We start from the raw sequence: 27795 nt of genomic DNA on the forward strand, positions 1-27795 counted from the left end.
GGGAGGGAAGCTGGAAGAGGCCACAGCTGCCAAGCAAGGGGAAACCAGCTAAGCTACTGCTTGCTGCAGGGCCCTGCTGAACGTCCAGCATGGAAGGCCATCTGAATTACCACATCTATCTGCTGCAGAGCCGATCCCAGAGAATAGAGGGTAGCACAGCCAAAATCTCTGCTCTGCTTGTCCTTGAAACAGCTGCATCTACCCACGACTTCTCAGTCTGCCTGCAATCGCAGGAATATTACTGCAAGATAGCAGTACCACCCCCCAGGCTCTTCCTACTGCTGCTTCCCAGTCATCCAACAGCAGGGAGAGGAGAAGAAAGGGCCTTCCCATGATGTTCACAATTGGAGTTAGGCAGCAAGACGTTATCCCAATTCTTCTGCTGGAGACAAGAGCGTGCAAGAAGGTTCCCTCGTGCTCAATGCTCCTGTGTACCACTGGGTGCCTAGAGACGCTTTCAGATAAAACATACTGCAGGGCAAAACCAAGCCAAACCACAACTGAAACCACTTTTAGAACTCAGAAGGCTTGGAAGGATGGGTTCCCTTCGTAATGCTATGAGACTTTCTCATTTCTGCTGCAGATACGTCCATATTCCTTGGAATAGGGTCTGCATCCTCACCACACCGCTCAGGGAATGAGTACAGAACGATCTCTCCAGCAAAAATACTGCCCTTGGAAGAAGCAAACACAGGAATGCGTAATTTTCTAAATATAAAACCAAGGTCAAAGAAGGTCAGTAATTCTATCAAACAGTGCCACAAAATGACAGCCATGGGCCTGGAGCATTACCAGGGGAACTGAGCTACTTAAAGGGCACTCGCAAGAGCCATATGATAAAAACCCAGTTCTAATTTCCTTACAAGGGTCACAATCGCCGTTCCCATAACAGAAACCAGACCCACCAGAATAAAGGTTTCTCAGAAGAAATCTTGCTCTCTTTTAAAGGAGTAGACACAACAGGATTTTCTGACAAAGAAAGCTGTCGCTTGCAGCTTTGCCAAGCATTTAGACTACATGTTCTGCTTATCAGCACTCACGTTACCCACATCTTATTCACCACGTATGATTACCCCCAATGCAGGTTCTTCTTCAGTTGCTCACTTGTTTCTTACAGACTGCAAGGTTAAATGGATAGACTGAACACACACTAGAACAACTCTGCTGAGAGGAGGTACAGAAAAAGGAAGAGAGTCTACTGTAATAACTCACTGGCCAGCAGAGGAAGTACTACAGAAAATCTGAAAAAAAAGTGGAAGGCGTGGAGATTTAGATGATCAGTGAGCTATCCCGCAGACCTAGAAGCCAAGCAGCTTGCCTCATTAATAAGTTCTGTTTCCTGAACAAACCATTACTATGCTCACAGGCATCAAAAATTCAGAAAGTCATTTAGTTGACAACACCAGATAGAAAGTTCCTCTATTCAGAGTTCCTCATCATGCAGGAACAAAAAAAAAAAACAAAAACTGAAAACCAAACACAACCAAAAAGTTAAAACTAAAACAGGATGCTAATCAGCCTGCTAAAGGTAGAATCTCCACAACTGAGGCTTGATTCTTCTGCTTGTTTTTTTTTCTTATTTTTCATTGCTTTCTGCAAAAAAAGTTCTTGAGCCAGAAGTAAAAAACAGACACATGTTCCTCTCTCTATATAGAGACCTTTTCAGTTGTTCTGGTGCCTGCAAAAGAACTCAGCTGTTATATGAAAGAGAGGCTGGCTTAAGACCTGCAAGACTCTGTATTAAAAGGAGGAAGGCAACATTAGAATTATACATGAAGTTACTGCTGCACATTCTAAAAAAACTTAAGAATGGTGAAATCTACCACCATGATAAACACATGAAGACCTAGACTGCACTACACACACTGAAAAAAGTTAAACCCTCAAACAAACTGAGTCAACAGTCTAAGACATAGTTAACAGGAACATGCAACTTGGAGAAAACGTCCTTTGGAAGGTACAAGCAGCACCAGCATCAGTTGTGCTTATTGCCTTGGACATGACCCACATACTTTGGCTCCAGTCTCACACACTTAGGTTACTCATCAGACAGACCTACTAACTTCTCACACTTTCTTGTTTCGGTCTTAAAACGGGGTGAAAAGTAGGAAAAGTTCCAACTTTGTTTCAGAAGGGCAGCTCATTTCTGTTGACAGCAACCTAAAGCAGTGGAAAAGAAAGGTCTAGGAAACAGTAAGAGCTGTTTTAAAAAAAATAGCAATAGGGAACAGTAAGTTACATATTCACCTTTTTATGACATCAGGTATTGATTTCAAACTGAGGACTCCAACTTAGATGATTCCCTTTTGAGCGCCACAGGTGCAATTTAAGTACATCAAGTTTGGTGCACCATATTCACAGAAAGAAGCAAAGAGTGTGGCTGAGGGAGATGGATACATAGAAAAGGGCAAAGAACTGAGTCAGGTGTTAGCTGAACTACATCAACAAGATCAAATTCACTGATTCTTAAAGAATGAGAGCATTAAGGAAAGAAGGATTTAGCATGCTAGAAAATGGCAGCTTGCACTGGTCAAGCAAAAAAGGTTTAGAAAGCAAATCTATTTGTTGTAGATGTAGTAAACAAGCCCAAACAAACAAGACTTTTTGCAAAATAACTCAATTTTTAAAAACCTAAATATTACAGTTAAAATAGGTGAACTTCATTAAAATAGATGTGATCCCATTCCTCAGGCACCACTCATTCTTCCAAAGCTCCTGCTGATGATCAGTTTTCCACACAACAACAAAGTGAAGGCACCATTAAAGATGGGTGTCAACGCTTAGCAAAATCAATTACAGGATAGAGATACGTGTGGGTGTTTGTTTGGCCTTGTTTATTTGTTTGTGACTCCCTTGTTACTTTTCTAGCACACAGAGAAGGGAGTGGCACTCTTCAAAGTGCAGACTAACTCTGAAAAAACTCAAGAATATTTAATTTGGGGCTGAGGCTCTATAAATTAACTCCAGGTATAGAATGAGGTGCAAGTTCTGTTTTAATTTGCAAGTCTCTTGAAGCAATGGCCAGTGCTTATCTCTGATCAATTTTGCCTCTCTTCCTAACCAAAGGGAAAGCAATCAAACAAATGAGGTCCAAACACAAATCTGAGTGAGAACTCCAGATTTCTTACCTTATAAGTTAGCACAGAAGAACTAATGCACTAGCAAGAAATACACACTGTGTTAAAACTGTTAATGCTGAATGCACCTGGTAAGTAAATCTTAACAATTCATATTTCCTTTCTTTTTATGACCCTGAATGAAAGAACGCTGACAAATGAAACAATCAAAAATTAAAAACAACTTACTTGCAATATCCTGTACCATTCTGATAAGGAATGCACTTTCCCTCATTAACACAAGGCTTGGAATCATCCATACACTGCAAAGCTGAAAGGAGAAAGAAAAAAAAACAACACAGAAATTAATTTGGTAGCAATACGTGTCAAGTCAAAGCTTCATTAACATATTTTGAGGAATGAAAATCCTATAACAGAGTTTTATATGACTGGAACAAAACCAAAGACACTATCACACAGTTTAATTTAAACCCTGGCAGCATTAAGACAGACAGACCAAAAGAAGAGCCAAACACAGATTTGCTCATCAGGCAGCTAAATGTATCCAGAACTTATTTTAGGTAGATTTTCAAAGCCAGGCACAGAGTGATTTCAGCCAGCTAGGTATAATCACATCAGCACTTGCATATTTTAGCTTTAGTGTCATACAGTTACTACTTCCTAATCAAAATTCTGCAGTGAAACTCTCCTCCTTTCAAAATAACTTAAGTTCTTCCTTTCTTTCTACTATCTCCAGGGACACTTGGCATTGAGATACAGTCAACTGCCCCTCATAAGCTCCCCTGCTGTAAATTTCTAGCAATCCAGGCAGCAAAGACTTTGGTATTCATGAGGAGGAAATATTGAGTACCTCAAAGTTGTCATTTTCAGCACGGTGTCTTACAGAAGGCACTAAACATTACATAGCTTAGTATTGAACAATTTTCCTCCAGGTTTACTGAAACTTATAGTGACATCAGTTCTGATGGAAGTGACACTGCAAGTGCTCATCTCTTGGCCAGGACCCAAACCAGCAAGCTGGCTGTGCTCTGACGGCAGCAGATGGGTAAAAAATATGGAGCAGAGGGCACTCTAGAACCACAGAGCTTTAATCAGTCCATCTAGACCAGAGCCCACCATTTGAATAGCACCAAAGCAGTGGGTAAGTTCTAGGAAAACAGAAAATGTGGGTCCTATCCCAAACTTTACCCATGCACCCAGAAGTCCTGTCCTCCAGCTGCCCCCACCCAGAGTCTTTTTGGGTATTTCACAATAACCCTGGTGCACGTAAACAGGTCGCACGCACTGCGAGGTGCAGTGCTTCATGCCAGCAACCCCTGTAGAACACAGCTAAATCAAACCCAGGAGCATTAATAATATTTCCCACACACGAGCATGCCTGTTTCCTGTTAACTCCATTTCTGAAAATGGGGCACTTGGATAGCACTGCTCATATAGAGCTCTCAGGAAATGAACCGAATTCCACTCGGAGCCCCTTTCAGATAACCTTGGGGTCAGGGTTACTAAGCAACAGAAATATCAGCACGGATTTTGTATGGCATTCCCCCCCACGGCGGTGAGACACGCTTACACTGATGCACACCTGTCTGACAAGTTTTATCCCATTCAGCATCAGCATCCACGAGCCTCCAAACCTCATCTGCCCCTGCCAGAAACCAGAGGTGCAGCAGCTCCTTTCAGAGCAGGAATGAGCCGCCGCACAGCTCACACTGTGCTCAGTGAAAGCTGAAGAAGGACTGGTAATGATCAGACCCCTCTGCCCACCTATGCTAAGCACGAGATGCTGCAATGGATGGCAAAGCGAGCCTCAAGGAACCAGGATGGATAGAGAGCTGGCATTCCCACCTCACTACCTTAACACTGTTAGCTTGTATTTTTTAAACCGATCAAGCCAGTGAAGCAAACGCTCAGAGGATTATTTCCTTTGAGCCCAGCTTTCAGACAGGATTTTGTAACCCCTTGGAGCGCCCGCGTCCCCAGCGAGAGCTGCCCGGCCAGGATTTTGTAACCCGTGTGGTAAAAGCTTAACCAGCGCCTGGCCAGAGCCAGCCAACTGCACAACTGCACCGAGCAGCACGGCCACGGAGCGGGGCTTCCAGCAAGGATCCCATCCAGCAACTCCAGCTCTGCCTGCTAGGCCACGCATGGCTACCGCAGAGAGGCTTTGGCAAAGTAATCATTAATTTCCCCCTGGTTTTTGACAAATTATTTTTGCCTCGAACTGCCGTTTAGAGGGTCATTAAACGACCAGTAGTCCTTGGAATTCTTTAGCAGGGATGGATTGAAGAGCGGAAGGCAGGCAGCTAAATACATGCTGCATGTTGAAACTTAGAACAACGCTAAAAAGAGACAAAGAAAAATGCTTTTTGCAGATTAAGACTGAAACAGACTGAACAGAAAAGCACTGAAATGTGACTAGAACTGAAGTTAATATGCATGTAACAATATTCCAAAATGAATATTAAAAGTAACATGATTACTTCTCTTCAAAAAAAAGAAATCACAGGGGAAACTGAAGGCTGCAGTTCTCACAGCAGCATTAGCACTTCTGTGCACAAAGCACTGCCTTCCTGTATTTCATGGTATCTTCAACAATTTCACAACGTGCACCAAACCGAGGCATTTCAACACCACTTACTTTAAAAGCTGCTTTTCTGCTACTGCACTACTCTGTGCTCATAAGTAAACAGCACCAGAAACCATCTTCTACCTCAGCCAGCATGAGTGAGATGTCCATTACTCCAACTAGAAACGTTTTGTTGTGTACAGCATGAGATGATACTCTTGTTTTTACAAGAAAGTCAGCCACTGCTACCATCTCTGCTGTCCAGACTGGGATGGAAGCGCTGCTTTTGGCCTTCCTCTTCTGTGCTTAATAAATAAGATTAAAAGCAATGGGGATTGTTTGCTGGGTTTCTGGCCCTGCCCCAGCCTCCAGCACACTCAGGTGTGCTGCAGGTATCTGTGAGGAAAGCCCAGGGCTCCCCGCTGTGCCACTTCTACCCGTCCCATTGGGCACCATGTAGGGAGATGGGGAAATCACCCCGTGATGATCAAAAGCTGCCTGAAGCCCTTATGGTGAAGTGGGCAGGCCACCACTTAGAGAAAGAAGTGTTCAATTTCTAGCATGCGTTCTAGATAAGCTTGAAAGGCCTCTAAGATGAGGGCTCTAAGTGTGCCTGAGACAAATGCTATCAGCAGCACGACCCAGCCTAGAGCCCATACAAACCCTCACAGAACACCTGCACGTAGGCCCAACTTCACCCCAATACATTAACTGGCCCACCAGGACTGCTCTCCAAGGCCTGAGTGCAGCACACAGGCACCACGTGTTACCCTCAGAACATCCACTGGATGTGCCTTGACTTTGAACACCTGAAGCAGAACACAGAGTTAGCCGTGGCACGGTTTAGCTCAGGTTTCATGTTTTTGGCTAAAGAGATTGTTAAAGTAAAAGTAGAGGAAAAGAACACTTCTGCCTCACTGTTCTTTAAGGACGCCAAGATGGTCTCAAAGTTGTGATTTCCTTTCTGTTCTTCACCTGCACACTACAAATTTAGATTCCTTCCAGGCTGTAAAACTGAAAGAAATAGCAAAGAGTTGGCGCTGGGAGCTGAAAGCATCGGAGCTCAGCTTTTAAGAGAGAAGGCTACCACTGGGAAACAGAGCCATAACCAGAAGAAATCTGAAGGGGCTTTGCAGCGAGCGCTAACAGGAAAGTAAGGCCAAGAAGCTCCTCACCTGTAAGCTCAGAAAAAGTCAAGCAGAAATAAAACCTTGAGATACAACAATTAACGCTGCAAGGAAGAGATGTTACGAAGCTGACTTCCTGTAGCTCTGTGAAGTGTGGCTGATGATCCTGAGTCTAAGAAGGCTCCGACCAAATGGGGAAACGGGTCTTCTGACAGACCTGCTGGACCACTGAACACGGTACAGCCGTATCCATAAATGACACTGCATTGGTCTCCCTCCTCTTTCTGCCCACAAATTCTCCATTAAGTTTATAGAAACTCAGTATCTTTATATCTAGACATCTGACACATTTGGCTGAAACTTGGCTCTAAGCGCATGCATTGTTTTCTGGGGAAAAGGTTGAAAACAACCTGCTTATCACACAGAAGAAAAAAAACCTAAAAGCGTAACGTTGAATACGTGAAAGAAAACGAGAGGGCAAAATGTATTTTTGATGGATTTAATGGTTGCAACTGACATCAACAGCTGCCATCACATGTCAGGAGGAAGGAGAGAGGGACTCGGAGCCCAGGGCTGGCAGCAGCAGGGCAGGATGCACAGGAGTCCCATCTGCCAGCTCATCAGCTCTGAAGTACCACCAACACGGTGAGAAACCACAGCAGGGCAGCAAGGCAGTGAAAAACTGCTCCTGCTTCCCTCCAGGATAACAGAGTGCAAAAGTAGCGGCCAGGAAAACCCTGAATGAGGAGGAGCAATTCCAGAGGAAGACTGGTAGCATCTGTCTGTGCAGATAGTGGCAACATTCCTCTGCAGCAGCAGCTGGCACTGCAGAGAGCCGACTGCTCTAAAAGCTGTAAGGAATAACGCTGAGAATGCTCTGAGATAGCCCAGTTTTGAAGGAAAACCACAAAGGAGAGATAACTAATTACATGATACACTAACCTCAAAAGATTACAGTTCGAGTAATATTATGCATTGAGGAAGAAGTCACTAATTTTTCACATAATCTGTGGGACTGAGCAGAGCTCAGAGAAGCAAGAAGGAATTCAGACTCTGCACCCTGTGAGAAAACCCCACGATCTAAACTGGTTGGGCTTCTTCTGCCAGCTTCTCCAGTCTTCAGAAGTGTAAAAAAAACCCTTCAGAAATGTGTATTTAAGAGGATTTTAGAAGAACGAGGCTGTAAGAAGAGATTTGGTTTTAGAAATCCATCTTTTTTTTCTTTTTTTTTTTCTTAAATATGAGCTCAAGAATCCAGGAACTGGCAAAAAACAGCTATCTGCTTTCTTAACAGCAGGGCTGGGAACTGCTGTCCAAACTCACAGGTGGAAATGAATTCCTTCTGCCTGAAGTCTCACCTTAGCAGCCAGTTGGAGGACTGTATTCTTACCAATGGCAGCTCACACAGCACTTCTATTGAAGAACTGCTGAGAAAAGCTGAAGTTAGACACTGAATTCAGGATGAATTTGTAAAACGGTTCAAAATCCTGTCAGTAATCACATCTTCCATTTCCTTTCACAGCTACTGCTGCCTGCCTTCCCATGTTTTCAGTTTTCCAAACAAAGCCCAAATGCCTCAAATCCACAGCTGCAACATAAAGCATTGAGTTTAAAAAAAAGTTCTTGACAAAAAAAAAAAAAAATGTAGGGAAGGCAATTAAAGTGCTGAGGAGGTATTGGTGTTTCTATGGAAATCTGGCAGACAGAAACCATGCTTGCGTGTTCTCCATAGTCTTCCATCATTCTCCAGCACTAAATCTTTATTAATTCGAACATGACGAATGCCTGCCCTGTGAAATGCCAGCCTGCTGCTTGCTGTAGCTTCCATTGCAGCCCATGGTGATGTCAGAGCAACAAGATGAAGACTCGCTGTGTGGAACAAACTGCAGACACCAGTGCTGTTTTGGGATACAAAGCTCTTTTTTCATCCTCGTGCAGGCTAAAAAAAGGACATGTGCCCTAGGAACAGACTATTTTCTAAACAGAACCAGTAATTATTTCTGCAGCCCTCAGAAGACCGCGTGTTTAGAACGATACAGGCAATACTTCTGGATGGGCACTGACAAGACACAGCCCTCGACTTCTGCTGGCAAGATGATATCAGAATGAATGCACAGAAAATAAGAACTACAGAAGGACTCTAGGTGCTTAGAGAAGTTCTTTTTTTTCCCCGCCAAGATGGATGCCATTTCCTTAACGGGTCAGAATTAAAGAAGCACTGTACTGTCCCTTGGCTTTGCAGCCTTTAGCCATGACTACAAACGTATGCTGCTCCCCTGAAGCCTGAAGTTACATGCCACAGCCGTCTGGTTCTGCTGTTAGATGAGATGCTGGCGTGCAGAAGCAGCGGGCTGTCAGCACCCTGCTGCCCTGCCATCACTGCTCCCAGCTCCACAAAGGACACGGGGCTCAATCCCACCCACCCAGGCCCTCTGACGGCGAGGGCCACATCCAGCCCGAGGCTTCAAAGGCATTCCACAACACAGACACCACTTTGGAAAATGGGAGAGGGTGAATAGAACCAGAACACACTGGAGGGAAATAGCAACTTGCTGTAACTGCAGCAAGACACCTAAAAGTAGGAGGGAAACAGCCACGGAAGGCAACAAAGAAACAGAAGAGATTCCAATGCCAAATGCTACCAGAGGCACCAGTCCCCTTTTCCCAAACATTCAGGCCTTGAGAACAACTGTGAGAGTGCCTTCATGTCTTTCTGCTCTCAGCAGTGCCCCGCAGGAAGTGATGTGAGTGAGCCAGATGCTAATCACGCTCAGTTTTGAAAGTCTAAACCAGCACCTTCGATAAGAGCAAACGTGATACAGTAACACCTCCAAATGATCCAGTAAAACTTGCTGTTCAGCAAACCCCTATCAAGCAAGCAGACCCAGCACTGTCAGCAGGATCTCAAGACCTCAAAAGATCCCAAGTGTGGTCCACAACACCTTTGTGGGGCCCCACACACCCACCTGCTCTGCACTGAAACTGGACTCAGAGCACAAGTCGCTCCCTTCGGCAGTTATTGGGGGCAATCAGGGTGGGCTTTACCAGTGAGCATTCCTGTTTCACTCATTGCTGACTGATCAGACAAGGAGCAAATCACCACCATTAACAGTAATTATCAGCAAAGTGTCTTCACCAAAAGTGCAGGTGTTCCCGCCCCGCCCCAGCTCACTGCAGCTTCAACTGCAGGCTTCTACAAACTAAACAGAAGCTCAACTGGAAAAGCAAGTTGCCGTGCCATTGGGCTTGCATGATGAGGCAGCGCTGAGCCGTCCAAACCAGGGCGCATCCAGGAGCCTCCTAGTCATTGACCAAGAGGGCTGACATCAGAACCTTGCAGCCTCTTGCACAAGAGCATCAAGACAGCTGAACAGACACCTGAAAATAGCCTTTCAGTGACTTCAGCTTTCCTTTCTCCACTCACTGAAGGAATGGAGGTTAGCACTCAGGAGCTGTCTCTTCACTAAACCACGTCCTACAGCACAACATCAAAATGTTTCTTCAACACCTCCAGGGATGGTGACCCCACCATGTCCCCGGGCAGCCCATCCCAGGGCATTACTGCTCTTCCCGAGAACAAATTTCTCCTCATATCCAGCCTGAGCCTCTTTCGGCACAGCTTGAGGCCATCAACTGCCATCCTATCAGCTGCTCTCCTGCGGGACAGGTGGGATGCTCACCACTATACTAACAAGGGTCACAGCCATGGGATGGTCACAGCTATAGGATGCTCACCACTATACTAACAAGGGTCACGGCTATGGGATGGTCACAGCTATAGGATGCTCACCACTATACTAACAAGGGTCACGGCTATGGGATGGTCACAGTAATGGGATGCTCACCACTATACTAACAAGGGTCACGGCTATGGGATGGTCACAGTTATGGGATGCTCACCACTATACTAACGAGGGTCATGGCTATGGGATGGTCATGGTTATGGAATGCTCGCCACTATACTAATGAGGGTCCCAGCTATGGGATGCTCACCACTGTACTAATGAGGGGCACAGCTATAGGATGGTCACAGCTATGGGATTCTCACCACTATGGGATGCTCACCACTACTAACGAGAATCACCACTATATTTGCTAGGCAGGGTAAGCTGCTTGCAGAAACAGTCCTGATGTGCACCGTGCTTCTCATCAACCACGAGAACGTACTTCTGACTTCATAAGACACCAACGCCATTAGGAGCCTTTGCCTTTTCAGTCCTTTTCGAGCAAACCTGGCCAAACCATTCTCGGGAAACAGCTTTTTTCCCCACTCCCGATTCGGATGCGGCGCTCCTGCCGGCTGCCCACCCGCGGCCGCCTCGGGCCGAGCAGCCATCCCGAGCAGCCATCCCGAGCAGCCAAGCCCAGCGGCCACCCGAGCGGCCAGCCCGGCGGAGCGGGGCGCTCAGCCCACGCGTCAAAGCGGCCGGCTGCCCCCGCTCAGCGCAGCCGCCCTCCCCCTCCTTTCCCCCCTCCCCAGCGCCTCGCCCCGCGCTCAGCCCCGGACCCCGCGCCTCGCCGCCTCCCCCTTCCCCGCACTCACCGGCCGCGGGCTCGGCGCGGCTCAGCACGGCCAGCACCAGGCCGAAGAGGGCGGCGAACGCCGGCCCCGCTCCGCGGGCCATGGCCACAGCCGCTCTCCCTCCCGCCCGCCCGGCACCTCGCAGCCCGCCGCCGCGCGGAGCGATCCTCCGACAGCACCGCCGATGGCGCCCGCGGAGGGACACGGCCGCAACGCCTCCGCTTCCTCCGCCCGCCCCGCCCCGCCCCGCCGCGTTCCGCCCGCCCGCCGCAAGGGGGCGCTCGCACGCGGAGCGCGAGGCGGGACGGGCAGGGTGGGCGCACCGCGACGTGACGGCTGTGCGCGGGTGGGCGGCGGGCTGGAGGGGCCGCTGAGGGGCCGAGTGCGGGCCTGTGGGGATGGGGGGAGGACGGGGCGGCTCTGTCGGCGGCCGCCTCGCAGCATGGCCGTGCCGCTGGGTGCGGGGTGGAGGCAGCTGCTGGGCTGAGGCCAGGAGTGCCGTGGGAAGCTAGAACTGCAAATGGCTTTGGCTGCCAAAGGTTCGCTCCAGTGCGAGTGAGAGTTCACTTGTCTGAAGAGCAGGTGTGCAGGCTCTCAGTGTTATCTCAGCCCTGCGTCTTATCTCTTCCTTGTGTTGAAGCACCCTGCTGAGGGCGAAAAGACCCAGGAAGAGACACGCATTACTCCCAGAGGAGGTAGCAGCATGATGAAGCGCACACTGCTGGCTGTAGTAAAGGGGCTGGATTCAATCTCAAGAGCCCATCCAGCTCTAAACCATCATTTAAAGCGTTAAAAATCCTTCTGCTGCGATTCCAGCTCCTCTCAGACTGAGAGCTCTTTGTGTTATGTGCTGACATGGCATGCTGGCCTGCATCTCCTGCGAAGGGAGGATTGTGCCGAGCTCAGGGGAGAGAGGGGGGTAATGAATAAAGTCCAGTGTTTTCCCCCTTTAACTCACTGGGTCTGTGCGGCTCCTCCCAGGCACGGAGCTGGATTGTTAGTGCTGTGCCACCACGGGGGAAGGAGCCCAGTGATTTTTTCAGGTGTGCCTGGGCCGTGATTTGCAACTTGGACCAAAGTTCTTCTGCTGCCTCACACATCTGCTGGACCTTCCCATCACTCGTGGGCATACAGGAGCGCATTGCAGCTGGGCTGGGAACTGCTATCAGGTGCTGCTTGTAACAGTACTGGCACGCCGGGCTCCCCTGAGCACCTCACACGTGGGGATAAAGGCCTGGAGCATGCCCAAGGCTGCAGCTAACTGCAGGGACAGCTTCGTGCTTGAGATCGCACTCTACTGCATCTGCAGGCTGTGGGGTAGAAGGCAGAGTCCAGAAATAGAGGGCTGATGTTTGTGAGGGAATTGAGGAGTTCAAACTCTCTACATGTGAAATTACGGGTAGAAGAAAATGATCACTAAGCCAAGTTGGGGGAGGAGACAAAAGAAAGGCAGGAATGTAACTGGAATGGGGAGGGCTTGGGTTCAGTCTTCCTAATGTAGCTAATTTGGGAGGAATTCTGGTATTTCACTGAAGGCTGCAATTTCCAGCTCCCCGCAGTGCTGTGCATTACTTATTATCCCTGGCCTTGAAACGGGCAGTGCTCCTTCACTGGCATTTGGCTTGGCCTGGTTGCAAGCAACTTCTCCTCCAAGCTGGGGCAGCATCTGCAGCTGCCCAAGCACACCTCTTGGGGGCTGATGCATGCAGGAGCAGCAGGGGAACATATAGTACCCAGTGACATCCCCGAGGTAAAGCTCAATCAGTTCCCCATCACAGACTGGTGGGCCTGCCTCATTAAGCGACAGGCTGTTTGCATAGGAGTTAAAAATATCTTTCAGCATTACATCATCTTACACACCCCATTACAGTCCCGTTAAGAGCACTATATGCAGATAAACAAAGATTCATCACGTAGGGAAACCCACTGGCAGAAGTAACACGTGTTACACCTACAGGCTGCAGACACAGCCATGCCATTTTGCTCTGTTTCCCAGCCAGAGATCACCAATAGCAGCACCGGGGCTGGAGGACTCTGGCACCCCTTGCTGCATCTTGCTGGGTGCTGAGGGCAGCAGGAGGAGGGCAGCAGGAGAGCTGCTGCACGGTGAGCGGTGCCAGCTGAGGGATTAGCAGAGCTGAACAGAGGAGATCTGCAGTATCGCTATTTAAGCAGTAGTGGCAATTAGGGAAATCCTGGCACTTTGGCTGACAAAGGCAGGGAGATCAAGCGGTCAGCGAGCCCCAGCACTGCCCTGCAGTGATGCCTTTGCAGCTTGCTGTTGCAAGTCTCCCTCTGAAACGGTTTCTGCAGCCTGCTCTGTAAAGTAATGGTGCACTCGTTTTGATAACAGTGGTTGCAGGCTGCTTTTCAGCTCAAGCCTTTGTCACACTTCCTGCACCACTGCTTCAAAGCAAGCTGCCTTGCTGGCCATTGATGAGTGGTCATCCTGGGGTGATGGTGCTGGGCTGCCACCAGAGGTGTTGGGATGCAGGTCCCAGTGTGCTGTGATCCCCAGCAGTTGATCTTTTCTCACAAATGGGCAGAACAAATCCTGCTCCAACTCACGCTCTCTGGCCTAGCAGAGGAAGCCCATAGGGACATGGTACCCGGGATGTGATGATGGCAACATGGTGTCCCCTTGGAGCTGCCATCAGAGAAGTGCCCACAAGCTGGGGCCCTGCACCTGTTGCGTGGCACCTTCTGCCCATTGAAACCAGTTAGCTCATAGCTCTGAAACTGGGGGCACGCTGTCCTGCAGGTGTGTGTCCGTGCTTCTGTGCTCAGCTCAGCTCAATCCACGGGGTGCAATTTATGTCTGAGCTGCACTGAGTGAGAAGTGTTTTGCTTTTCATCTGGTCCATACCTCACAGGGATTGCTGGTTTCACCAGCTTTGCAGGAACTCATTGTCAGCCTCAAAATAAATTGTATTTTCTTGCACTAACCTTTCTGTGACATTGTTGGCGGTTCAGGCATTCAAACCTCTTTACAGCACACACCCAAATGCCTGCCTTAAATCCCAGAGTTTTACATACCTGTATCAAAGTTGCCTTAATTTTACCTGTCTGTGTTTTTGGGGGGATTGAGTCATACATCCACGCTTTCTCTTTAGCAAATAGATGAGCTGGAGCTCCATTAAAATAGAAACTGGGTTCTTTCACAGTTTCAAGGGGGTTAATAAAAATAAGAGGGAGAGAGTCTTCCAACAAAATCCTCAGGGTTGGCAACCTTGTGCCTGCACCACAAATAGCTTGTGCTGTGGCTCATCTGTTACTGTTAAAACTCACATGACTTGGCTTTTGCGCTGATTATCTTACCTGCTAGCTGGTCTTAAAAAAAGAGAGAAGGCATTCCTGCCTCAAGCGGGCTGGCTGGGGGGGAGGGAGCCCCGCTCCCCGCAGGAATGCACCACGAGCTGTTTGTGTGTTGCAGTTAATCGCGGGGGGAATTTTGGCTGCCTGGTTCCTGGGCAGCAGCACCCGCTCCAGGAGCCTGGGAATATTTATAAGCTCCGCTTGTGCCGCTTTTACCAAAGTTGGTGACATACAGGGTGGCTGCTGAACTCCTGAGGCCTTCCCAGCTCTGGGCACACAATGGAGTGAGAATTCACCCAGTTGTGGTTACCTTGAGCTGCTGGGGCTGTACTTGCTGGAGCAACAGCACAGACGGCCCCTTCCCAAACAGGCCCTAATGCAGAAGAAGGACATGGAGACAGGACAATAGCACTGTTTGTCACTCAGCTCTGGGAGAAGTCTCAGGGAACCCTGGGCTCCCCGTACTCCCACTGGCTCTGGCACATATTGGCATGGATGCGCAGAGGTCTCAAGGTCACTGAGTGAGCACATTATTTCTGCTTCTCTATGCAAATCCCGTGTCTGCTTCCATTTTTGGGTGCCTGGGTGACAGGCAGCAGGGAGGGCACACTCAGCTCCAGACTGTGTTAAGGTTCCCTGTTTCCAGCGAGCACAGGCAGGGGTACATGGCATGCTGGGGCAGCAGGCAGTCCTGGGGCACACTGCAGGGCTGGGAGTCTAGTGGGAAGCAGTGCTGGCAGCAGCTCAACATGGGGAAGGAAGAAAAAAAAAATGAAATGACACAGGAAATGAGTTTATCATCTCTGAGCAGAGCACTGGGGCTCAACCACAGGGGGTTTTACAAACCATGATTCAAAATCACATTGGGCTTCTCCCTGCAGCCATCACAGCAGAGAAACTTGTGTAGTGTGAGTCTTAGTGCCTGCCTGCTTGGCTATGGCTCTTCTGAGAGCTCAGGAGAGTCCCACAAATTTCTGCTTCCTTTCCTGCAGTGACTCACATGCTCAGGCATGGCTGCATTCAGCTTGGAGCAGCTGCTGTGGGGCTCAGTGCTGTGGATACCCCATGTCCCAAAGCAGACCCAGCCAGCACCTGAGCTGGGGACAAGAGGGGACAGGCAGGTGAGGGGAGGTGGTAGGGTTGGATGCAGAGCTGGGGATATGATGTCTATAGAGGGGAAATGTGAGCAGAGCAGTTGAGGAGGGGAGGTCGGAGCCTGCCTCTCTCACATGTTGGCTATAGGGCCTCGGGAGCTGCTGAACCCCAGGAGGGCTCAGGTCTGGGAGTGAATAAGGCTGTTGGTAGCTGCCCTGTGCTTGCTGCCTTGCTGTCCAGCCCAGCTGCATCACCCCTCCAGATAGAGGGGATGGGGCATTTTGGGGTGCCCTATGACACCCCACATCTATAGTGTGCTGAGACAAGTAACCATACCTGAAGTGGCCTACAGGAAATCTGTGGAGGGACTTTTTATAAGGGCATGTAGTGATGGGATAAGGGGAAAGGGCTTTAAACTGGAAGAGGAAGACTTAGAGTAGGTATTAGGAAGACATTCTGTACTGTGAGGGTACAGAACCTGGAACAGGTTGCCCACAGATGTTGTGGATGCCTTCTCCCTGGAAACATTCAAGACCAGGCTGGATGGGGCTGTGAGCAACCCAGTCTAGTGGGAGGTGTCCCTGCCTATAGCAGGAGGTTGGAACTACATGATCTTAAAGGTCCCTTCCAATCCAAACCATTCCATGATTCTGTGATTCAGGGAGGATTGCTCCCTACAGTCAGCTGCCCTTGGCTGGCCTCCAATCCTAGTTATGGTAGCAGTGCCCTGCCATCTGAGAGCTTTCATTTTCAGCCAGCAGAAAAGACACATCCTCCTTTTCTAAAGGTCACTTCAGCAGTAAAGCAAGCAGCAAGGAGCAGGAGACACCCTCCTCCCAAACTCACCAGCCAGCCCACCCTAAGAAGCAAAGCCCCAGAGCCTCTGAGGGAGATAGCAGAAGGACTGGGTGCTGTGAGGACTGAACCCCAAGCCCTACCATCCTGGCCTTTACTGTGCAGGCTGTTACTTTGTGACTCGTGCCCTCAGGCAGATGTGTGGATCCCTGACACAGTGATGCCGGCACACTTGATGCCACTGGGATGTTCATTCATGGCAAAGCAGCTGCCAAAAACCACCTGGGGTCAAAGACCCCCATGACACCAGAAAAAGAGATGCTGAATGTGCTTCCCCCCACCAAAAAAAAAAAAAAAAAAAAAAGGGAGGGAATTGCAAGTGTGAGGAGCTGGTTCAAAGTGGGGGGAGGCAGCTGGTGCCCAAATAAACACAGAAACCAAAACCCTGCAGCACCCAAACCAGTGCTCTCTCTGGGGGAGAGGTGACGATGCAGAGCACTGCTGTGGTCTGTGCCAGATGGCACCTGGTTTACGTGTGACAACGACAGCAGCATGCAAGGAGACAGAGAACAGGATTTACCACCCACCCAGCACAGCCTCTTGGTGGGTCAGGGTGGGCACAGCCCCACACAATCCTTTCTACATTTCCCATTCCTTCCAGCACAGGGGCACCCAGAGGCACCCAGACCTGAGCAGCGGCAGCAGCAAGTGCACCCAATACAAACAGCTTTTTTTCTTAAGAAACAAACCAGCCAACCCTTGGGCCCAGCTAAGCTGTAGGGCTTCAGGGGGATCAGGGCAGCGCCACAAGATGGGGAGCCCTCAGGTAGAGTCACAGGGCTCTGCACCGTGCCAGCACTGCCATCTGCAGGCAACAGCTCTGGATCTGCACTGGCACTGACGGCTCAGGCTGCACGTGTTGCTCTGCACACAGCAGAGAGCTGTCAGTTAAGTGTGGGGTCTTTACCCTCCTGCGCCTCTAGAAGCAAAGAAAGCGTCCTCTAGAATGACAGAGACATCAGTCACGCTGCCAAGGGGATTTTTCAGAAGCATTTATTTCACTGCTGACACTTGGGCAGCAGCAGGCAACTGCTTGCTGAGCAATGTCTCCCCCTCAAATCACAACACAATCCAGTTACAGTCATTGTCAGCTCACCTTCCAGTACCCACATCACACACAGATCTACATCACTGGGACAGTCACCCATGATTGACACCACTTGTAAAGATTAAAAATGGTAATAATAAAGCAATCTACAAAGTAACACTTGGAGACATCATGCAGCAACCAGGTAATTCTAGAGTACAAGACAGATCAGATTTGCTTGGTTGACTGACAGTGTTAACTGCTTCCCTGCCAGTCCCACATGGCACCAGCCTGGGCAGGACAACAGCTCCCCAAATCCCTACCTAGTGGCAGAAAACATTCCCAGGTCCCAGTTTATATTTCCAGAACTGCACAAGAACACATGCTTTTAAAAGTTACTTAGGAGCCCTGAAACTTCCTTCTGTGACACTACCTGCTTCCTACCAAGTTAGAGAAACAGACACTTAAGTGCAGAGAAGAGTGGGAAGGCCTGAGCTTTAGGGTTTTGTGGTTTGGGGTGTTTTTTTAGTTAAAAAAAGCTGATGGATAAAATAGTGCTCCTAGCACAGGTGGAATAAAAGTAAAATCACATTATGCTGAGACTATATAGATTGGCCTGTGAGAAAGAAGCAGCTATATAGTATTGTCCACAATGAGTTTTTCTTCACCTACAATTTCAGCTTCCCAAATGAGGTAGGGAGAGGGTGATTGCAGGAAAAAGAAAAAAAAAAAAAGGTGGCATTTCCAAAGGATTCCACTGTTCTTAAGTTATCCTCTTGAATCCTTCATGTAAAGGTGAAGTGTTTTTTTTTTTTGTTTTTTTGTTTTTTTTAAGGAAACACTCCCTTTTCTTCATAACAACATTCAGAGTTTGGCTTTTATTTTTTGGTTGTTTTCATTGAGAGGGAGAAAGAAAACACACATCCCAGAGATGAAATGCTAGCAGTTGATACATTTTGGAAAGAAAGTACAGTAGAAGGAAATAATGTAGTTTATCTGCAGAGAGAAGGGAAAATAGACATAATGCTGACATAGTTTGCACTGCGCCCGCTCCAACAGCACTTGAGTTACACACCCTGTTTTTAATCACATGGAAACATACTGTCACACACAGCTGCCAGGAGAGGAAAAGTAGACACATACAAACCTGTAGTTTAGTTTTGTAGGGATCAATAATATAGAAGCCTTTCATTGCCTCTCCTAGTACTAGACAGAATGTATTTAAGGCATAAATTTACCATCTTTTTGTTTCTAAAGCAATTGAAAGTGTAACAAGCCAAGATGTCAGACACAGAAAACAACAGCTAGTCCAGAGGTGAAAGCTATCACAATATGTACAGAGCAGTATTTTGCCTTCAAACAGGGGAGTCTGATCTTTAAAAAACAAAATATTAACAAAAAACCGCAGATCCAGATCCTAAAAAAAAGCAAACATTGCCAACACAAGGAATGTTCATTAGAGTCCAGTTCCCACTAGAGCTACTCAAGAGGAGGACGTAAAAGGTGATGATGCTAAACTGCACTGATTAGCTGTTCCCAAAGCTCACTGCTTGGAGAGGTGCAGAACCGCAGGAGGTCAGCCTCAACAGTATCCTAGTGCAAACTGCCTCAGGGGAAAAGCCTGTAGTCAACAAGCCTTTACACTTACAGTTAGGATTCACTAAGAGGTGTAGTACTCAGGTGTCACCTAACATTTTCAGGACACTTGTATAAAGGTGATGGTCCTGCGTGGATTCTAATGCACATCCCCAGTGAACAGTGTCCTGCACACACACACATCTGCCAGGCTACCAGCTTTCCCTCTTCAGTGTAACCAGGTCACAGCCACCAGAATCTCACATAGACGATCAACATGATAAAAAACACAGCTACGGCCGCAAGCTTGGCGTAAGTGGAACGCATGTTCAGATACTTCGCATCCTGACGGTACTTCTTGGACAAACTGGACAAGTTGTTGGCCTTGGAATCCAGAGCTGTTGGAGGAAAAGGGCAGAGAAGTTAATCAAGATTAACTCAACCAGATATCACCCAGATGTTACATTAACTGAATAAGTTTCTCTGGAGCAGCTGGAAGCACAGCAGTATTGCATGACAGCACACCTTGTGCCTGTCTGCAGTAATCTAGTGCTAGGATGAGGGCCATCCAACATGGTGAGACACTCAAAAGTAGCACCAGTATCCATCAGGTGCTTCAGGATGCAACTGACAGAAATGATGCACCTGCTGAGTCCATTGCTTTTTTTAAGGAGACCTTGGAATTATGAAGACTTTCCATCTGATATGCTCTACCCACATTGCTTACTGAGGGTAAGCATACACCAAAGAGCATCCACCACGTGTACCTGAAAGTGCCTCTCCTCGCTGTAAGACCTCCTCAATGTTGGCCACCATAATCCTCTGCACATCCTGCAGCTCTGTGTTGATGGAACCCAGGTTCCTCCTCGCCCGGCTGTCGATGTAGAGCTTCTTGGTTTTCTGGATGTAGGTGTCTGGAACAAGAGAGAACCATCAAGAGGGATACTTATCTCTCTGTGGTGCTTGCTTTGCCAGGCAAAATGAACTGAACTGTCTCTGCTTCAGCCTATGCCTTCTTCAGCTAAACCACCCACCACTGCTTGAAGATTTTCCAGTCAACAGTCTGATAGACATCAGCAGTTCTTTGTTAAAACGCTTCAGAGTTTCTGGTTAGTTGTGTTCACTGAAACATATGCTCAAATAGAGACACAAAAGGGCACAGAATCAGAAATATTCTGCTTCAAGTTAATACATCTTTCACTTTCACTGCAAATGAAAACTATTACACAAAAAAAGTACAACACAGAGTGACCCTTGCTTCTGCCCTCCCACCTCAAAAGCTAATTATTCGATTTGAAAACAAGATGTTAAGAACCAGTTCCAAGCATTAATGTGGCTGCAGGGAGAGGCTGCAGACATGGGTTAGAAGCTTTAGGTTTCTTACCCTGCCACTCCAGGCCAGCACAGAAGGGCCTTAACCTAAAAGCAAAGCATGAAGGCTGAGAGACTTTGCTGCTGGATGTGCACTGTCTCCAGGAGAATATTCTTCCAGGCTCTACCACACAGACCTGACTCTGCCCACATTATGGGCACACCAGTGGAGAGCAGACCACCAGGAGGAGAACAAAAAGACATCAAGTCAGTTGTTCTTCCCTCCCCAGCACACTGCTGGACACTGGTGTTCTCACAATTTGCATCCCACTCACTCTCATTCAGGGTGCTGTATCAAAAACATCTTACTACACCTTATTAGATCCACACCTCCTTCAGATGCAGCGTGGAGAAAACACTCATCGAACACAGAGCAGCCTGGCTGCCAAAGGAGTGGGAGAAGTGCTAAGACAGCCAGCAGACTGCAAGCAAACATTCACTGGAAACAGGCCCAAAGACTGAAAGCAAGAAATCTGAGCTAAAGCATATTTATGATTTTCTTACCATGGTCTCTATTCATAAATACTCCATGCTAAAAGCACCCATTTTAATAGCACCAAAAAGAGACTGAACTGTCAATTCCATAGGCCAAGCTGGGGAGCATCTTGTGGCTGCAACCCCTGCAATAAGCTTGCTAACTAGCCTTGCAGAGAGGGACCTCACCAAATTCAATGAAGGAATAGGGCCTGGAGACCGTTGGCACCTTCTTGCCATGCTGCTCATCAAATTCTGATTGCAAGTCTTCCAGATATGCAAAGGCCAGTTTCTTTGGGAACGCAGCTTCACACAGGACCAGGTAACACACCCCTTTCTCAATGATGTAGCTAGAAGAACATAAAATAGAGAATCAATCAAGCACTTTTGTACCCATCCTATTAGACACTATCCATCACACCTTTCTTCCTCCAAATAAGCAGCTTTCTTAAGCTGAGAACCTAGCTGGCTTTGTAAAACTCCACTGTCACTGACTGTAATACTTCTGAAATTGAACCTGGGAGCAACAATTCATTTTAGGCTGGCTAAAATGCTACTCAAATAATGTACTTCCAGTTTGCTATGTTAGGCACGGGTATAAACTTTCTGCAAAGTAGTGGCTATTTTTTATTCACTTAAAATAAATTTTCTTGCAGCCTTAGAACCTGTACCAGGTTGAATGGCTCTGATCTTTTACTTCACTGGAACCACATCTGGTCTGTGAGCATCACCAGCTTAACAAAAATACCAGCAACAAACGCTATAATTTTGGGAGTGAAATGAGAGGACAGCTTGCCTCCTTTCCTCCTGTCATGCATGCCTTCTGCAGCCAGAAGAAAAGAAGCACAAGAAAGTTTGCCAGCAGAAAGAGGGGAAGGTGGAAAACACAGTCTAAAGATCACACAACACAGTCACCTGTGGCCCATAGATGAGAAGGCACACACAGGAATTTGGTTTCAGTGTGTTAAAGCTCTGATGAGGCACACAGTGACTGCTGGCTCCCATGTTCTATTTTGGAAGGCTGGGTGCTGCCTTTCTCTCCAACACTCACCTACTGCTGGGGCAATGCTTTCTAGAAGCTGACATCAACATACAGCTGAATACAAACACTGGTACTAGATGGGCTCTGGTGACATCTTTGAAATGGATAAGTTAGATTTAGCTACCAGTTTTTGGGCTGTGATGTTAGGAGCCCCCAAATTGGTGCTGAAACAGGAGCTACTGTTGTTCTTTAACCCTGTTTTGTTCATTCTGCAGCTGAACATGCAGAGGTATTCTCTTCCTCCCACCTCATTCCCTATTGCAGCTAATTCTCATTGTTCACAGAAGTTTAGTGCTGAGCTTGTTTCATTGTGGATAGCAGTGTCTCTGTGAGCAGAAATAGGGAGGAAACTTCCATTACAACTCAGCTAAAAAGCCTACTGCAATAAAGGATAAGAAAGAATGAGACTTAAGTAAAATAAATAATCTTATATTTCACTACAGCTATCTGCTGTTGCATGTTCCCTATGTTTTCTTCCTCATTCAGCCACTACAAAAATAAAGGCAACTGTAATTCTACCAAAACAAAGCTAGTGGAGATGGCAGATAGCTCCAGATACACTTTCAAATATTTCTATTACTTAGGATGGAATTTCAGTTTTACATCTACGTTACTTTCCTTTGATTTATAAATTTCAATTTGAAATTGACTGTGTATAATAATGCCATTATGTATCGGTCTAATTAACCTAGAGATTAACAGTGTATTAGAGAACTGATCTAGTCATAGGGGCACTGTAGTTAATAACCTTAAAAATTTCAATAATAGCTGCATCCAGCATATAATACAACTTCCTCCCACAACCTGCTGTTTTTCCAGATACTCAAAAAGTTCTAGACCCTCTGATTTAACCATCCTCAACTCGCTTCTGAATATCCTTTTCTGCTGCCTCAGTGGTCTGTGTGCAAATCCTGCCAGACTGTAAGGAACAGCTGATCCACTCCAAGCAGAAGCAAGAAATTTCAGCCACTACAATCCACCCATGTTTTTATGACCTTTCTGTGTCCCTCAGCTCGGACTGCATTAATCTGTAGGACTAATCCTATCATATGCCTTGCCTCTGTTCCTTCCTCACCCTCAGAGACCTTCTTGGCAGCTCAGGATTGTTCTAAGTTATCATTCAGAGCTTGATTTAGCCACTGCCATGAACAAAAACTTTTTTGAAGGTACTTGAAAGAAGCAAGGTTCTTGTCAGAGTATGAAGAGTATTCCCTGAGAGCCAAAGCAAAGATGAGAGCAAATGAAGGAAATGCCCAGCCAGTAAAGCCATGGTCTGTTCTGGCCAGCTGTCCTGTCTACAGCTCTTCAGCTGTATTTCCCACTTGCTTTTCCCAATATGATATCAATATAAAGTTCATCTGTCAGTACCACAGCAAACAACCACACTTCCTTCTGTACTGGATTCACACCATTCTGCAGCCTCAATCCAAGATCAGAACAGATTTCCAGCACAGCTGGATGCCTCTTTCACACCTGTGCACACCTCTGAGCTTTTGCACAGCACCTGATCACACTGCATGCCCAGCAATGCACACATTGCAGTTTACCACTTCTAACTCCTGTACTCTAGATTGCTGCATGCTGAGGGCAGCTAGCAGGTTTCTGTATTTATCTGGGATAAGTTTGAGAGAGAAAAGATTTATTCTTCTAACTGATATCAGCAGTAAAGGCCAAGGGTTGTTTTCAACATTAAGAGCCACTTAAGCCATTGATGAGCCAAAGGTCAACTCACAACTGACAGCATAGCAAAGTATGGAGGTGCTTCTCCCCCTGCACAGCCATTACTGCTAGTGCTGTAGCTGGAAGGGTGACACAGCTTCTGGAGCTACTCTGAAGATCACATTTGATGATAATCACTCCAGCAGTCTTAGTTTGAGCTTCAGATTTCATCAAGGCAAGACTCTTCTTTGAACTGATCAAGTTAAAAACGTTCACAGTCTTCTTAGCAAGTTAAGCCACAATCTCCCTCACACCACAAAAAGCTCTGTCCTGGCTTATGCTACCCTCAGCAGTCAGAGCCCTGATTTGGCAAAAACCAAGATGTGCTGTGTTAACTACGAGCACTGTTTAAAATAGTACTGATGACCATCTCTGATTCCCCTTCTTTCTTCCTACCCATAGTGTTATCAGAGGAGAATTTTGGATCTGAAAGCGTTCTTCATTTCACAGAGGTCCTGCTTTGATATCCTATGATAAAAGCAGCAACACAAGAGTGCTTTGCAGTAGCAGCTGTCATCAGCCTGTGGAACTTGCCCAGAGACTGAATACAGAAAGATAGATACTTCTATCCCTGCTTATTAGCCAGCCACATAACCTGGGTGTTTGTTTGAGACATCCATCAAAACATGAGCTTGCCCAAATCCTCCTGGCTTCAGTTTCCTGGGTACTGCAACTGAAGCAGTCTTCCCAGATACTGCTATGCTTGCATCATGGAAGCAATATGACAGAAGAGTTTAACAGGATCTCTAAAGACTCTTCCCCAAGGCTTCACAGTCACAGATACACCTATGCAGTGCCATTGGAACATCTAGAAACAAAGTCTTTGAACTCCAGAAAATTTTAATTTCCAGAAAGAAGATTCAGAGCAGCACTCTCCTGTTAACTCAGGAACACTGCCCAAGCCCTAGAAGAGATAAAAGCAGCCAGACTGCTTGAATCACTGACACTGTAATTCCATAACAAAGGCAACCAGAAATCAAGGGGGAAAAAAAGCCACTGCTGGCAGCACAGCAAAGCTTTGCACATCACTGTTCTGTCAATACCACATGGCACTCAGTCTCACAGAGATTTGCTTCTCTAACATAAGTATTTCTGCTGGTAACACAATTCTTGACAAGAACTTAACTCAGTTTTGCAGCAATTATTCTGCTAGGTTGTTACATAACATAAAAAAGCATTTTCTCTTCTTCTGCCTTCTGTAAACTATAAATTCTTCCACCTATTACTTTCTTTCCAGATCCCCCTGCTGCTGGTTAGGTGGTAACAGTGCCCAACCCACATTCTCTCTAGGCTTTCATTATTCAAGTTCACTTAGTAGTGTGCAGAAAAGTCAAGAGAGATCATAAGCTAAGTTTGCAAAAGCTTAGATAGATTAATTAAATGCAGCAACACATTTATTGATAAGATCAAACCTATCAGATGTGAAAAAAATGCCTGTCAGCTATTAGAGAAACTAAATATATCAGAGACAGACTACATGCTTAAGCATATGGATGAATAAAAGGGTACAATCTCATGGGACACAGGGAAAGGGGAACCTCATGCAGAAGAGGTTCACAATGGAACTGCTAATCTGCTTTTACCAATGACATCTGTTTCTGAAAATATCAGAGGGCATAAAGGACCCAAAGGAGACAAAAAGGGATATTAGAAGGTACAAATCAACAGAGAAAGCTTAAAAAGAACAGAATCTACACTGCCTTGAGTAAAGGCACAGCTAAGAAGCCAGCTGAAGTGCCAGAAGGCAGTACTATGATGTAATACCTCACATATCCTCCCTTAGCACATCTATTACCCCACCTGCAATTGGCAGCTGCACAATTCACCCTCCCTAGGACAGCCCAGTTTCTCAAGAGGACCCAGAAGCACCTTCCTGTGACCCCGGAGACAGCAAATGCTAACCCTGCCACCGTACCCACGGCCACTTACTGGAAAGCCATGGCTCCCGCCTCCAGAGTGCACCTCGTAGGGGACTGCTCGTTCAGCTTACGGAACAGCTGCTTCGCCTGGCTCTGGTACTGCTGCAGGTCGCGGCCGGACTGCGGGGAGAGGACAGGCCGTTGGCGACTGCTGTTACCCGGCAAACACCCCCCACCCGCGTCCCAACGGCTCGATGAAGGGCCGGTCGCGGGGGGCGGCGAGGCCCAGCCAGAGCCTGAAGGAAAGCGAGATCGGTTGGATCGGGCCGGGCCTAATTAGACCGAGACTCCCACCTACCTGCTCATCTTCCTGCATGGAGGCGGCGAGCGGCAGCCCGTCCGCCACGCGGGCGATCATGGTAAGCAGCACCATCCTCGCCTCTGCTCACTGCCCCACCGCCACCACCTCCTCCCTCAGCCACCACTGAGCTGGCCGGAAACCGCCTCTACAACATCCGGTCCGCCACCAACAACCTCCCGGCTACTTCCGGCCGCGCCACAGGAAACCGCCCCGCCGGCAGCGCGGCCTTCATCTGAGCGAGCTGTGGGCGGTGCCTGCATAAACCCCGCCCCGCGAGCACGTCCGTTCTGTTTAATCCCGCCCAGCTCCTTACCGGCCCCTCCTACCGTTCTCTGGGCCTGCCCGCCTTCACGTGACCACACCCCCCGCCGGGGTGGGGCGGGGCGGCGGCACAGCCAGCGGCGGCGGCCCGGTGGGCGCACGCCAGGCCGGCAGCCATGGCGGCGGCGGCGGAGCGGGGCCGCCTCAGCTTCCCGGGCGGTGCCGGGGCTTTGGGGCGGCCCGTGCCTATGAACCTCTTCGCCACCTGGGAAATCGACGGTTCCAGCCCCAGCTGCGTGCCCAGGTAACGGCGGCGGACGCGCGCCCGCCTCGCCCCTTCCCCTCGGTGGGCAGCCGGCGGGGCCTGACGGCCGTGCGGCACCCCGCGTGTCCGAGGCCCCTGCCCGGCTGCCCCCTCGGCCCCGCTCTGGGCGTCCCTCCGTCTCGCAGCCCCCCGTTACCGTGGCGCCCCCCGCCATTTTGGAGCGCGCTGCCCCTCGGGGCCGTCCGGTCGGCGGGGGCTCGGCGCCGTGCGGACCCCTTCCCAGCCTGCGAGCGCGCGCACGCTTAGGGCTGGGGCGTGCCGGAGATCCCAGCGCCTGCCTGCTGTGATTTTAACGTCTTTTACTTCTTGGGGGGCGCGGCGAGAGCGAGTGAGCGGGGAACGGAGTCATCGGGCTGAGCTCGCAGGCGTGCGGAGCTCTGCGGGTACCCCGGAGCTTCCATCCATCTCCTGTGCCACAGGGCGGTTGGACCCGGGTCCCTCCGTTTCCCTCTGCCGAGGGGCACGGTCGCTGTGTTGCGGGCAGGCAGCCGTCCGCTGGGGCTGTTCCGCACTCTGAGCTCGGGTATTGTGGACAAGGTGATAGCACGGGGCAGAAAACCCGTGTTCTGCAGCTGCGGGTGGTTTGGGTGAGGATAGCCCAATTGTGCTGGCAGCTCGAGGTGTGTCATGCAGCAACTTTCTCTGCTCAGCTGTCCTGCTCTGCAGCAGGAGGTTTCCGAAGGGCACTGCCAGCAGGAGGGCACGTACCTCTTTCCAGTGAGTCCCTGTGCTGCCACATGGAATGAGGTAGAGGTAGGTTGGAGTACTTTTGTGTTTTGTGCTGGGTTCCAGTGCCATTCGCACAACCCTGGTGCTGTGCAGAGGACATGCAGCACTCTTGCAATGCTGCTTTGAACATTGTTCTTTCCTTTGCGCCCATGGCTCCAGGAAGGCAGTAGGGCTTCTATCTCGCCCAACTCCTAGTGGCAGCTGTTAAAATTAAAAAACACAAATGCCCGTTGCTGTCAAGGACTTTTAGTTCTGCATTACCATTTATGCTGATACTTGCAGATACGAAAACTAGCTCACGACATAGGTTGCTTGTTTGCAGATCTGTGGATGACCAGGAACTGCAGCATAAGGATGCTGGCTCTGCTTGGATGCATGGTAGAATGTTGGAGGCTCAGGGTGGCAGCTGAGGCAGGCAGCTGGCCGGGGTCTGGGTGGTGTGAGGGGGCAGTGTGGGTACTGGTGTGTAAGGGGCAGAGCTGGGGCTCGAGGTGG

At 48.5% G+C, this 27795-nt stretch overlaps 3 protein-coding genes across 12 annotated transcripts in view; 1 reads left to right on the forward strand and 2 right to left on the reverse strand.

Annotated features, from left to right (window-relative positions):
• NOTCH2 (notch receptor 2) overlaps positions 1–11468 on the reverse strand; it is a 79900-nt gene extending 68432 nt beyond the window's left edge. Inside the window, exons 1-2 of the mRNA XM_031595726.2 lie at positions 11314–11468; positions 3306–3387 (exon numbers count right to left, since the gene is read on the reverse strand). Coding sequence (XP_031451586.2) covers positions 3306–3387; positions 11314–11395 — 164 coding nt within the window. The 5' untranslated portion in view covers positions 11396–11468. The remainder of the gene's footprint in view (positions 1–3305; positions 3388–11313) is intronic.
• Positions 11469–17534: 6066 nt separating this feature from the next.
• SEC22B (SEC22 homolog B, vesicle trafficking protein) lies at positions 17535–26182 on the reverse strand. Its single transcript, XM_031595743.2, has 5 exons — positions 25983–26182; positions 25695–25804; positions 21194–21354; positions 19927–20073; positions 17535–19557 (listed from the first exon to the last, which is right to left on the reverse strand). The coding sequence occupies exons 1-5, from the start codon at positions 26055–26057 to the stop codon at positions 19403–19405; spliced, it is 648 nt and encodes a 215-aa protein (XP_031451603.1). The 5' UTR covers positions 26058–26182; the 3' UTR covers positions 17535–19402.
• Positions 26183–26362: 180 nt separating this feature from the next.
• PACS2 (phosphofurin acidic cluster sorting protein 2) overlaps positions 26363–27795 on the forward strand; it is a 67105-nt gene continuing 65672 nt past the window's right edge. For 3 of the 10 annotated variants that reach the window (XM_031595732.2, XM_031595733.2, XM_031595738.2), the window contains exon 1: positions 26365–26550. In XM_031595732.2, coding sequence (XP_031451592.2) covers positions 26423–26550 — 128 coding nt within the window. In that variant the 5' untranslated portion in view covers positions 26365–26422. Of the gene's footprint in view, positions 26551–26894; positions 27325–27795 lie in introns of those variants that run through there. The other 7 variants (XM_031595734.2, XM_031595728.2, XM_031595730.2 and 4 more) reach the window with 4 other exon arrangements.

Source organism: Phasianus colchicus, chromosome 9, assembly GCF_987193195.1.
Source record: "Phasianus colchicus chromosome 9, bPhaCol1.hap1.1, whole genome shotgun sequence".
NCBI classification, from domain to species: Eukaryota; Metazoa; Chordata; class Aves; order Galliformes; family Phasianidae; genus Phasianus; species Phasianus colchicus.

Excerpts from the sequence above, each read along its gene's own strand:
- SEC22B (XM_031595743.2), bottom strand. The coding sequence starts at position 26,057 with ATGGTGCTGCTTACCATGATCGCCCGCGTGGCGGACGGGCTGCCGCTC. Across the intron at positions 25,805-25,982 it reads CCATGCAGGAAGATGAGCAG|TCCGGCCGCGACCTGCAGCA; the intron begins GTAGGTGGGAGT and ends CTCTCCCCGCAG. Across the intron at positions 20,074-21,193 it reads CTATTCCTTCATTGAATTTG|ACACCTACATCCAGAAAACC; the intron begins GTGAGGTCCCTC and ends CTCTTGTTCCAG.